The sequence below is a fragment of the Branchiostoma floridae genome, chromosome 18 (genome assembly GCF_000003815.2).
Source record: "Branchiostoma floridae strain S238N-H82 chromosome 18, Bfl_VNyyK, whole genome shotgun sequence".
In the NCBI taxonomy this organism is placed as follows: domain Eukaryota; kingdom Metazoa; phylum Chordata; class Leptocardii; order Amphioxiformes; family Branchiostomatidae; genus Branchiostoma; species Branchiostoma floridae.
In genome coordinates, this window is record NC_049996.1 from 17,030,494 (window position 1) to 17,042,452 (window position 11,959).

General features: G+C 43.5%; 2 protein-coding genes across 2 annotated transcripts in view; one reads left to right on the plus strand and one right to left on the minus strand.

Moving 5' to 3' along the window:
- The window catches only part of LOC118405512 (titin-like), a gene marked incomplete in the record, with an annotated part of 52,924 nt that overhangs the window by 36,593 nt on the left and 4,372 nt on the right, over positions 1–11,959 (plus strand). The window contains 14 exon segments of the mRNA XM_035805015.1: positions 4,872–5,022; positions 5,754–5,928; positions 6,248–6,375; positions 6,684–6,965; positions 7,479–7,678; positions 8,010–8,106; positions 8,392–8,519; positions 8,834–9,008; positions 9,344–9,438; positions 9,760–9,940; positions 10,288–10,446; positions 10,765–10,902; positions 11,074–11,225; positions 11,569–11,719. Coding sequence (XP_035660908.1) covers positions 4,872–5,022; positions 5,754–5,928; positions 6,248–6,375; positions 6,684–6,965; positions 7,479–7,678; positions 8,010–8,106; positions 8,392–8,519; positions 8,834–9,008; positions 9,344–9,438; positions 9,760–9,940; positions 10,288–10,446; positions 10,765–10,902; positions 11,074–11,225; positions 11,569–11,719 — 2,212 coding nt within the window.
- Positions 62–4,566, minus strand: LOC118405881. The gene has a single exon (XM_035805699.1). It carries the CDS (start codon positions 3,109–3,111, stop codon positions 1,084–1,086), a length of 2,028 nt encoding a protein of 675 aa, XP_035661592.1. The 5' UTR covers positions 3,112–4,566; the 3' UTR covers positions 62–1,083.

An 11,959-nucleotide genomic window follows, 5' to 3' on the forward strand; every position in this document is an offset into this window, starting at 1 on the left:
CAAAACGTCCTTTGCTACGTTCAATACAATGTCCAATTTCACAGGCGTGTAACACCCATTCTCAGTTAACGTGTGCAATTGGAGGTTGAAAGTGACAAAAAATGAAGTTGCTCGCTATGTTTTACCAATGGTCCCAGCTTGTTCCCTACATTGTTGACTATATCAGACAGCTTTGGCAAGGTGCCAACTCTTCTAGTTTTTGAAATATCGAACATTTTACTTAACCATGTCACTTTCAAAAGATTGACATAAAAAAAGTACTTTGACACAATGATAACGTTCCCAGCATGAATTATTTATTGCAAGAAATCAGTTCAATGTTTTTTCTCAACAAGAACCATCAAATGAGTCCACCGGTAAGTATCATTCAACAGCCATGTTCAGTTTTAGAGAAAATCATCACATATTTAAAGACTGACAGTGGCCAATTTCTGAAAGTACGAAATGCACAACATTGACTTTCTTGCTGTGAAGTCAAATCTTACAATAATTCATTATTTTTGTATTGAAAAGTAATGGTACAAACTACACATTACAGTGGTAAAAACAGCTGGAATGTATTTACAACTACGTTCTAGATAAACACTAGCAAATAATGGTAACGAAGGTAACACATTTGTCATGTAGGTAACAGCGACATGAGCACTTAAGAAAAAAATGGAATTTTGTCAATTCCTCTACGCAAACAGCAGGCATACAATGTGATTGTGATGCCAGGTACGCTATATGTGTTCGAATAGATACCTAAGTTAACGCTCTGTTGAAGTAAGGTAACAACCTTGCCATGTAAGAAACAAGACCGTTGATATAACAAGATAACAAGAATTTTCCTACTTCCTCTACTTTAAAGTAAGGCATACAATGTGCCTGTGATTTCTAAGTACAACTCAACGTTCTCGCATGGTAACGTATTAAGTAAACATGTTTTCCCAGACTACAAGTTGCTTCGTACTGGGAACCATGACGTTCCATGCCGTAGTGGGAATGTCACCAGGTTTGGTAAAGACGCGCCCCACATCATGTTGCCAATCTGTTTCATGATAATCCTATGCCTGGAAAACTCACAACATGACAAAACCAATATTATTTGTTTGGTTTTGTCATGTTGTGAGTTTTCCACGTGCAAGTTGTCTTAGGCCGAAATCCCTTAGCGTTAAAGCATTTTGCACAGTAACATGAAGTGGGGCGCGTCTTCACCACACCTGGTGACATTCCCACTACGGCGTGGAACGTCATGGTTCCTTTGACGGCCTTCGTAGTGCCATACTTCTCCCCGAGGTCGGTCTTACTTTCCCCACACTCTCTCGAAGTTACGAACTCGTACTTTATAACACTGTTAAGCTTAATAGCCCATTCGTAGAAGTCATGCGCATCCTGGATTTTGGCGCTGTCACGTTTGACGGCATCGTCCGCCATTCTCTTGGCAGTCCCACCCACGCCATCGCAAGGGCCTTTGCCGTGACCCGCCTCAAAGTAATTCCACGTTGCCGGAACCCCGAACAGCTCTTTGTGATCAGAAACAACACTGAATATGGTTTTATTACGATACTGTGAGCTTGGACTGTCCGTCCAGTAGTGAATGTACTGGACGTCGTGGTTTTGCTTTATCTTAGGCAACAGCCTCTTTAGAATCGCATACACGGTGGAAGAGTTGTGCCCAAGCTCATCAGAAACTACACAAATAGACTCGTGTTGAAGCTCGCTGTCACCCTGCGCCCTGTAGTACAGCACAACAGGGTGCAAAGTTACCATCTCACAATTCCAATACGCAGATTGAATTTCATCAGTGGTCTTAACTTTGTAGTTTTCTGCAAAGTCCATTTGTATAATGACATGTTTCGGTGGTAGCGTTTCCTTCAGAGCTTTCAATTGAGCATACTGTTCGTTAGCACGGATTGTGTGCTCTCGGAATACAACACTTTCTTTGATGAACATGTCTGCGAAATCATTGATTCCGATCTCTGATGTAACGATCTTCATCCTTTTCTTCCCATTCTCTTCGACTCTTTGCCATTCTTCATACTTGATTTTGACACTAAGTGGCAAGTCTTCGAAAGGTTCCAGCAAAGCCTTGACATTTTCCTTCTCGGGGAAGGAGCGCAGGAAGTTGTCGGGATTAGTAGAATTTACTAGCCCTTTCTCTTTCAATGTCTTCAGTTTAAGGGCAAAATTCTGGTGCTTAGTACACAGGCACGTATTTCTGGACAAGAAAGACGCCAACTTAATGTTGGGTGGCCTCAGCCTGGCGAACACACTGAGTGATATCTTGATATCAGGGTTTTCACTTACAAATTTCTCACGTAGGCTGGTCAGGTAGTTAGTGAGAACTCTAACCTGCACCTTGTTCTTTCCAATCTTCTTGTAGTCGTTCTTCCCTGGCATTATTCTGGAATTGTCCTCCCTCTCCATGAAGTCGTGTACTGCCTTTCTGATTCCCGCCCGCACAAGTGGAAGTCTTGTTTTTTTCTGTCCGTCAGTTCGCGCGTTCCTAGCAACTCCAATCTCGTGCGCGAGAGTGCTGATCATGCGGTACTTCTTGACAATCTTGCCTACAACAATTCCCCTGATCATACGTTTTCCATCTGACGTCCTCTTACGGTATGATTCCTTTATGCTAGACGTCACTACATTGGAGAACAAGATTTTCTTTCTCAACCTGTCAGGCACTCTTCGCGGTGTTAAGCCAGCAGCCCTGATTTCAGAATTGGTCTTGCTGCGCGGTGTCATACATTCATTTGAGGTACCCTGACCCTGTGCACCTTTACTTTTTGCTCGTTCTAACCGCTTTTGCAGCTTCTTCTGAGCCTTCAGGGTTTTTTCCAGCTTTCTCTGTAACTCTTTGATCTTCTTTCTGGGCCCACCCGATGCTTTGTTCTTCTTCTTAAAATCCATCTTGATGGTTACTTTTGCTGCCTGTTTCCGGGCCCTGTGCCTTCTCATCTTTTCTCTTGCTTGTGCATTTCTTCTCTCCCTGGCTTCATGACTCAACGAAGCTGCCGGTTTGTAGTGTTTCTTGGCACGTGCGGCCTCCTTTGCTTTGTACTGCTCTTCATCCTTTGCCTTCTTTCTTTCTCTGTATGCCCGCTGAATCTCAGCTCTAGTCTTGCCCATCTTCTACATAAAAATGAAAACTATATTTACTAAAACAAGAAAGGTACCCACGATTTGCAAACAACTACGTAATGCCGACTCTGATATATTCATACATATGATGAGACTATATACGGCAGGTCAATGTACGTGTAGTGGGCGTTGGTATCACGGTGATCAACAGGCTCAGTTTTAATGCATATGTCACTGCTTTGACTGATTCAGAGCACCCTAAAACATACTACACCTAATGTTATTACATATAAAGTTATTAACTCGTCTGTGGTATCGTTAAATATTGCTTGCTCTAATTTCTTCCAACGCAAAAACGCCCAGTTAAACAGCATGGTTACCTCCGTTACTGGTGGTTACCTGCGTTACCGATGGCATGTGTTTCTAATTATCGTCCTTCCCGGGATGTTTACCCACTATGCACGTTCTAAAATGAATTACGGGCTAAAAGACATCTCTCAGGCTTCATAATTGGTCTTTGATGCATCAAAATTACCACCCTAACTTTGAAAATGCCAGATGATGCAAAATATTGAAGTTGTCTTACCTTTCTCCTGCTCAAACTGCACAAATGCGGCTCAACGCCGCGTTTTCAAGGACGTTATCGAGAACGAGGCTGACCTCCGAGTTGCCCATGACCTTTAATCCTGATTACCTTGTACATATCGCCGTATGTCCGATAACGTATATTGCAAGGTAAAACGGTAACGAAGGTAACATGGTAACGTTAGGTAACATTCTGGGATATAGTGATGAAAAAAATTTTATTAGTTCGCCGCTGGATCAAAAATGCAGCGGGTCTGTAGCTACCTGGGGATGGTCTTTCCACATGAAAGGTAGGGTAAGGCTATATCAACTACAACTTGTACTGAGTATGGTAACAAAGGTAACCTTTAAAAGTGGCCACAGGCAATACTCTCACAAGATGTGGCAATTTTTCCATTATCAAGGGTTTGTTGCCTCACAAGTATCTTTGATGACATAAAATACATGCTAGTCGACCGAATAGCATAAAAAGGATATAGAAATTGTTTCTTTCTCTGTGATTTCTGCCCTTGTCTGTGTCGGTAACGAAGGTAACCTCAAAAACTGGCGACAGTTTTAAAATGGACCCTGACGTTATATGAGTGCAAGACGGACAAACTCCTCCGCCTGTTTTTGTTGGTCTGATTACAGAGTATATTTAATGATCGGAAGTAAAGCCGGTGAACATATTTTTAACAAAAAAAATGAGGTGGTTCTGTCAATTATATAATTTGCGACAGGCGTTTTTCGACTGTCTCAAGGCAAAAAGCTGCCCTGAACGATCAAAACATGACTACCTATGACGGTAAAAACATAACATACAATATTTCTGGGGTTCATAGGTCAGTAAAAACTAGCAAACACGTAGTAATTGTGTATTTTACTGATATGAAAGCCCAATATTTTCTTGCGACAGCATTTGCACACGTTAACTGAGAATGGGTGGTAAGTCCCTTGAAACACACGGAAATGAGCGTTTTCGTGCAGTGTTGATCTATACAATAACTACTTTGCACAGTATGGCATCTACTGGGGTATATTTACAGTTCTATAAAGCATGGGGTGAAAATGAGCATTTGTAATAAGTGGAGGAATATTAGCGCTGTAACTGTATTTTACAACTCGTGGATGTTCAAGGTGAGACAATCTTGCAGAAAAGCCTCCCTAATGTACAGTATATTTTGTCACACTGCATTATAAACATGTAGTTCAATTCTGTAATATTTCATTATTTCTGTCCTTAGGTGAACCGTAAGGCCATGGAGGGCCACTCCCTGTACGTGGACGGCCTGATCGAAGGCGCGGAGTATGAGTTCCGCATCTACGCCGAGAACATGGCCGGCCTGGGACCCCCCAGCCAGCCCACACAGCCCACTCTGGCATTGCCGCCGATGGGTACGTGTCTGTGGCTTACCTGTTATTACTAGTTTCTAATCGGTACAAAATTGGGGCTTATGCATATAGAAGTAAAGAACTGTCATAAATGGGTAGGTTCCCGTCTGTTTAGGCTTACCTATTATTACTAGTTTGTAATCTTTTTTTTTTATTGAACAAACACATAAAGGCAAAATAACAGACGAGTAGCGGCCCACTCAAGTTAAGACAATTTATATCGGCACCGCTATTAAAAGAGAAATAAGAGTAACATGTGATTGACAAGATGCAATAAATCTGTACAAATGGTATACTAAGTATATTGACTGGTGGAAGCGCAAGTCCTGGTACCCCCCCCCCGGAATTTTGGTAGGACACGGGAAAAACATGGTTAGAAACGGCCAGTTTGCACAATGAAGTTCTGAGTTGAAGACATAATCAAACAGTTTGTGGAATAGTTGCAAAGGGAAGTACCAAAAAGTAGTAAATGTTTGATTTCACCATCAGAAAGAGAGAAAATATCGAAAAGATGTCCTACGATCCTAGAAAGTTTGTAATCTATACGGAAATAGAGCTTAAAGAAGCAAAGAACCAACAGGATGCAGCCACAAATACAGTCTAGATTGAGAGTACATGCACTTGAAACTGCTATAGTTTAGTTGGATCAAAATGAAAGGAGCAGCTTCCAATATTTTGGGTTAACAGTGACTTTCCTTCATCCCTGTATAACGTAATGTTGCCCCCCTCCCCAGATCCCCCGGGTCCGCCCCAGAAGCTGCACACCTACGACTACACCAAGTCGTGGGCGGCAATCCGCTGGGAGGAGCCGCTGGATAATGGTGGCGGCGAGATCACAGGTTACTGTCTGGAGATGACGGCCAAGGACAAGGACGACTGGCTCAAGGTCCACGACAAGCCCACAATCATGTACGTCACCATACATTCTGTAGACTTTGAGTTGTCTGCCTAACCTTATTTTGTAGATCTGTAGAAGTTTTCGAAACTCTTCGAGAAGTAGATTAGAATTACTTCGAGCAAATAGCCCGACATTGTGATGCTGATTCTAAAACGCATTTGAGAAGAATGCATGCTGCATGCAGTCAGTAGATTCACCTGATGCTGAGGTTTGAATTTTTAGCTGACGTTTTCGATTTAGATTTTTAAAGAAACGTTTCGAAATGTTTTCATTACATGTAAAACACATTCTAAATCATTTAATTGTATCCATTTCTTCCTGTGTCTCCAGGCTGGAGGAGTTTACTGTCGCAGACCTTGTGGAAGGCAAGGAATACGAGTTCCGCTGCAAGGCGCGTAACGCTAAGGGCTTCGGTCCTTACGCTGTCATGGAGCCGTTCAAGGCTAAGGACAGAGTCTGTAAGTATCGTCATGAAGTTTTAAGTGTCATGTTACAATCAGTGATTTATCAACTGCAAAATATTTTAAAACATGCCACGCCTGTACGTTGTACATGTTTCGATCAATTCTATGCTCCATACACCAGCAGTTTGATGAACTTTGAATGCCTTTGTTTAAATCTGATAAATTGTATGATGTTGGTAATTAAGTAGTTTTATGTGTATACAACTGAGATGACCTTATCAATAGCAGAAAAAAAGACGTATGATTTGTGCAGGTATGTGATAAAGTAAGCTTTACCACCCCCCACCCCCCACCCCCTTCAGATGAGCCCATTATTGAGCTGGAGGCCGGCCTGAGGTCAGGTCTGACCGTGAAGGCCGGACATCCAATCCACTTGGCCGCCTACATCCGGGGCAAGCCTGATCCCGAGGTGTGGTGGGAGTCTGACCCCGAGTTCGACAAGACGCGCAGTGTGATTGGTCCAACAGAGGACGGTTCCGACTTCGTGCTGAAGAACTCTGTGAGGACGGACTCCGGTCTGTACAAGATCACCGCTAGCAACGATGCCGGCGAGAAGTCAGCAACCTGCAGGGTTACCGTACTCGGTAAGGGCAAGGGGACTCCTTTTCTGTTGATTCTTGAATAAGTGTGACATGTTTTAGCTGGTTACGACTGCAGTTTTGTGCAAAATTCATCAAGATTAGACACCCTATCCATCAGTAGATACCAAAATGTATTTGATACTGTGACGGTGTCACCGTTATCTGTTGGGTATTCCACCTTTTTGGGCTTTAGTACATTGAATTGAAACAACTTGAGAGAGAGACTCTTCTTGTACCAAATATGTCGATGCTAATTTATGATAATTATCACTCTACGTCCATTGCCTGGCCATATTTACCTACATATTCACCTACATGGCCATTGATTAATACTAATTTATGCTGATGATATTCAGACCTAGACTTACCTGGTGCGCCAAGATTTTCCAGTGATTGACGAGAATCTATGCTAATTTATGCTAATTATTTTCCATCCCCAGACGTGCCTGGCCTGCCCAGGTCCACGCGTTTCACAATAATCTATGCTAATTTATGATAATCATATTCCGTCCCCAGACGTTCCTGGTCCACCCAGGTTCACGCGTGTGAAGGACGTCATTAAGACTGGCTGCACGCTGCAGTTCAAGACGCCAGAGGACAACGGCGGCTCCGAGATCACCAACTACGTCATTGAGAGGCGCGAGGCGACTCGCCGCATCTGGACGCAGATCTCTGCCACCTTGCAGAAGCTGATTTACTACGCCTCCAATCTTCAGGTGTGTAGCTGATTCCTTGTTGATAACAAACGTTAGTATCAAGCTCTTTGTAAAGACCATCACAAGGGTGTCGACGCTTTCGACCTACTCCCCGCACCTTTTATTCAAATGTATAGAATTTATATCATTTATACAGTAAACATGGTTGCTGTTGACAGGATTTCTCTGTATGTGAGAGAGGCCAATGGGCCGCTACTGGATAAGGAGATGGAGCGACAAGATGTGGTGATGACCTAGTACCTGTATGTAAATGATAGCTCAGATAGGCTTTGCTTGGTCTTCAATTAGAGTCTTTAAATTGCACAACTCATGACTATCCATGTCCCCACAGGAGGGTACTGACTACGTGTTCCGTGTGGCTGCCGAGAACCTGATCGGCGTGGGAGACTTCACAGAATTCCCGCCCTTCAAGGCAATGGACCCCGTCGGTAAGGATGATTCATTTGTTCGTTGTTTGAATTTCCATTCCATACGGTGGAAACCCTTTGTGGACATACATTTTTACCTGGATGGTTGCTTAAGCTTGTAACATACTGATTTGAATAGGGCACGGCCTACGCAATTGAAGAGAATATTTTATAAACATAAAATTCAACATTAGGAACTACAAATTAGGGTAGAGATTTTATACTGCGCCCTGACGTATCCACATGAATACTTCCTTTTAGAAATTTTACAATGATTTCTAATGCATTTGCCTTTTCTCCACAAAGGTCCTCCCGGCCCGCCCCAGAACCTCGAGATCTATGACTCCATGGACACGGAAGTGTCACTGTCCTGGGACATCCCTAAGTATGATGGCGGATCGCCCATCAAGGGATACGTCATTGAATGCCGCAAGGTGAGTTCTTTTAGACCTTTCACACAATATCATCGGATATTTATAACAGCAGAATTTTCAATGTGCTGAAAGGTTTTCAGGAAATAAAAGAAATGTGAAGAAAAACTCATGCCGCAAGTTCTAGTGCTGGTGACATTGATTATAATCATCATCTATACTATACTTTCTCTTCCTCCACACTTGTCAGACCAACAGTATCATTTGAAACTTTGCAGCCATGGTTGAAAGTACTTTCAGTGTTGCTGAACACAATAATGTTAAAAGATAAACCTTTACGGCCACGTGTAACAAGGATATTCTATCTCCCATCCCAGTACGGTGACCGTGACTGGAAGAAGGGCCACACCACCGCCACCGAGCCCGAGCTGAAGTTCACCCTGACGGACCTGCCCCACATGGAGGAGTACGAGTTTGCCGTGAAGGCCGTGAACGAGGTCGGGCCCGGCAAGCAGGCCGTCACCGACCCGTACGTGGTCAGGGAGAAGCAAGGTGAGTATCAAACATTGAGAGAGAGAAATCAGCACTCTGTGATCAGCATTTGTTTTAGTTCAAATAACGTGGAGTTTTGGAAAGAATCATTGGGATTCTTCATATGGTTCGATGTAATGGCCGCACAGGCATGGGCGCATATAGTTAGGTAATGTGCATTGTAATAGTAACTACATACTCTAGGCATAACTGTGCATGGTACTATCTACATGATATTGAACATCAAACCAACCAGATTTTCGTCATAAAAAATGTATTTGCTACAATCTAAACCTTGCCGCGTGTATAAGTGCTGCATAGAGAGATAAATGTGAAATGTTGTCCCTCCTCCCCAGTGCCTCCATCGCTGCGCCTGCCGCCACAGCTGACCTTCAAGGCCGGCACCAACCTGGTGTTGGACGCTGCCCTGGACGGACGCCCCGCTCCCAAGGTATGTTTTGATCATCTTATGTCTTTTTCAGGGTTTCTCAGTGAACAGCTTCAATTCTTCAGGTCTTTGAGATCACTTCACCTGAAGTCTAACTAGTCTACCCATTTTATAGTCTTTTGGCACACTCAGAGATATGAAAATCAGTGACAATGAAACTCCCTTCTGTGTCTTTCCCCAAAATTGATTGTGTTCTAAAATTGTGATGATAAGTTATATGGGATCTTCTGTTGAAGCATCCTTTAATTCATTCTCTTCTTTTAACTCACTCACTCATTCATTCATTCATTCATTCACTCATGTATCCATACTTCTGTCCAACAGGTGGAGTGGTACAAGGGCGATGACACCCTGAAACCTGACCAGCGCACTGACATCACCCAGTCCCTGATCGACACCATCCTGACCGTGCAACACTGCACCAGGAACGACGCCGGAACGTACTTCGTCACCGCGGCCAACAACAGCGGCAAGAAGTCCGCTGAGTGTGAAGTGACTGTCTACGGTAAGCATCAGTTTTACCTGTTCCCATCGCGTGGCAAGGACATGTGCAAATTCCTATTTTTGCTATTATAGTGTGCTATGAAATAGCTATTGGACATCCTGAAGTAGCTTCAAGTCATTTTAGTATATTCTCCAAATAATTACCAGAAATAGTTAATTGCAAATCTTTATTATGAAGATGAAAGCTAGACTATCATAGAGCTATGACAGGTACATGATGATGATGCTATGACGTATACACAGCCTTAATGCGGGGTCACATTTGCCAGGGTGCTTGTAAAATTCTGTCACCCCAAATTTCATGCCCCACTCACGCTCACGTTTTCTTTATCTGAATCTTTCCTCCAGGCCCACCTGGCCCGCCCCAGGATCTGAACATCGACGGCATGACGGCGAACACCTGCAGCCTGTCCTGGCGTCACCCCAAGGACGACGGCGGCTCTCCCGTCACGTGCTACCTCGTGCAGCGCAAGGAGATGCCCGACGGCAAGTGGGTGCTGGTCAAAGGTCAGTTATATCAGCTCGTTTCACTTCAATCAATGTATCTTGTTTTATACGTCCCTGTAGATGCACCTTTGCAAGTATGGTTTCTGAAAATTTGCTTGCATCTATAAACTTTGCACCTTTATTGGTACTATAAGTCGACTCCAAAAATAGAAGTCAAAACCTATCCGAAGCACCAAGCTCAAAAACAAAAGTAGTTATACAGTTCACTTATGTTCTAAATCCTATGATATGATTTTCCATCTTTGTAGAAAGTTCAAGCGGAGTCTTATTGCAATTAATTTTATAAGGTTAACAATTCCATCCCCCTGCCTCTCTCAGGTGACGTGCCAGTGTGCAGCTTTATCGTGCCTCGCCTGATCGAGGGCAAGTCCTACGCCTTCCGCGTCATTGCGGAGAACAAGTTTGGAACCGGACCCGGAACTGAGACCAGGCCTAAGATGATCAAGAGCCTCATCAGTAAGCCAAGTTTGATGTTGCATTCCTTGTGCATCCAGAAAGTCCTATAAGATGTTCCCTTGAATATCTTACATGTAATCGTTTTCTCCATACAATCCACCGTCAGTCTCTTTTATGAAAACCTCCTACACCAAAGTAATGTACAATAACAATCCTTTGTACCTCCAACAGAGTTGCCCGGGCCTCCTGAGAACCCGCTGATCACGGACGTGTCCAGGAACATGATGATCGTGTGCTGGGAACCGCCACTGGATGACGGAGGGAGCCCTATCACTGGCTACTGGCTGGAGAAACGAGACTCCAACAACCAGCGATGGTTCAAGGTACGATGCCGTCAATTTGCTGTCAACCAATTATCATACATCTTAAGATATTTGCCAAAATATGCAAAGGATATCTCACCTTTGTCCACAAGACAAAATCTCGTTTAGAAAGCATAGCCATAGCCAGCGTGTCACCAACCGTAATCCAAGATCCCATAGTGTCTGCATCAAGACGTTTGTTTATTTTACCAGGGGTAACATATTGCCTATTCTAGGCGCTTTTCAATGTACCCTGGAGGTAACACCAGACATACATATACATACATATCAAATAAAAAAAGTAACATTACATGAGAAAACATTATGTAGCATAGTAATAAGTGGATTCCCACCTTTCCTACAGGTATCCAAGGCGCCTATCGTGGGCACACGTGAGCGCGTGACCGGCCTGTACGCTAATGTGGAGTACGACTTCCGCACCAGCGCCATTAACGCCGCCGGTGTGGGTCCGCCCAGCAAGCCTACCAAACCTACCGTCGCTAAGGATCAAGCTAGTAAGTACAGCCACCTTGTACAAGACCTACTATTGTTTCTCATCATTTTAGACAGAAGAATTTCTAAGGTCCATGTGTTGCACGTTACGACGTATTTCTTATTCCAGCAGTACCTTGATTTGTGTTTGACATTAGACTGCATACATCTCATACTTGGATGCAATTTTTAGAATAGGCATTAAGGCAAGAACTGTTATTACGAAGAAACGAAGAAAATTGACCCATTAAGTCTTCTGCAGT

What these genes read in the sequence shown, in the direction of transcription:
- LOC118405881 (XM_035805699.1), bottom strand. Translation starts at nt 3,111, where the DNA reads ATGGGCAAGACTAGAGCTGAGATTCAGCGGGCATACAGAGAAAGAAAG.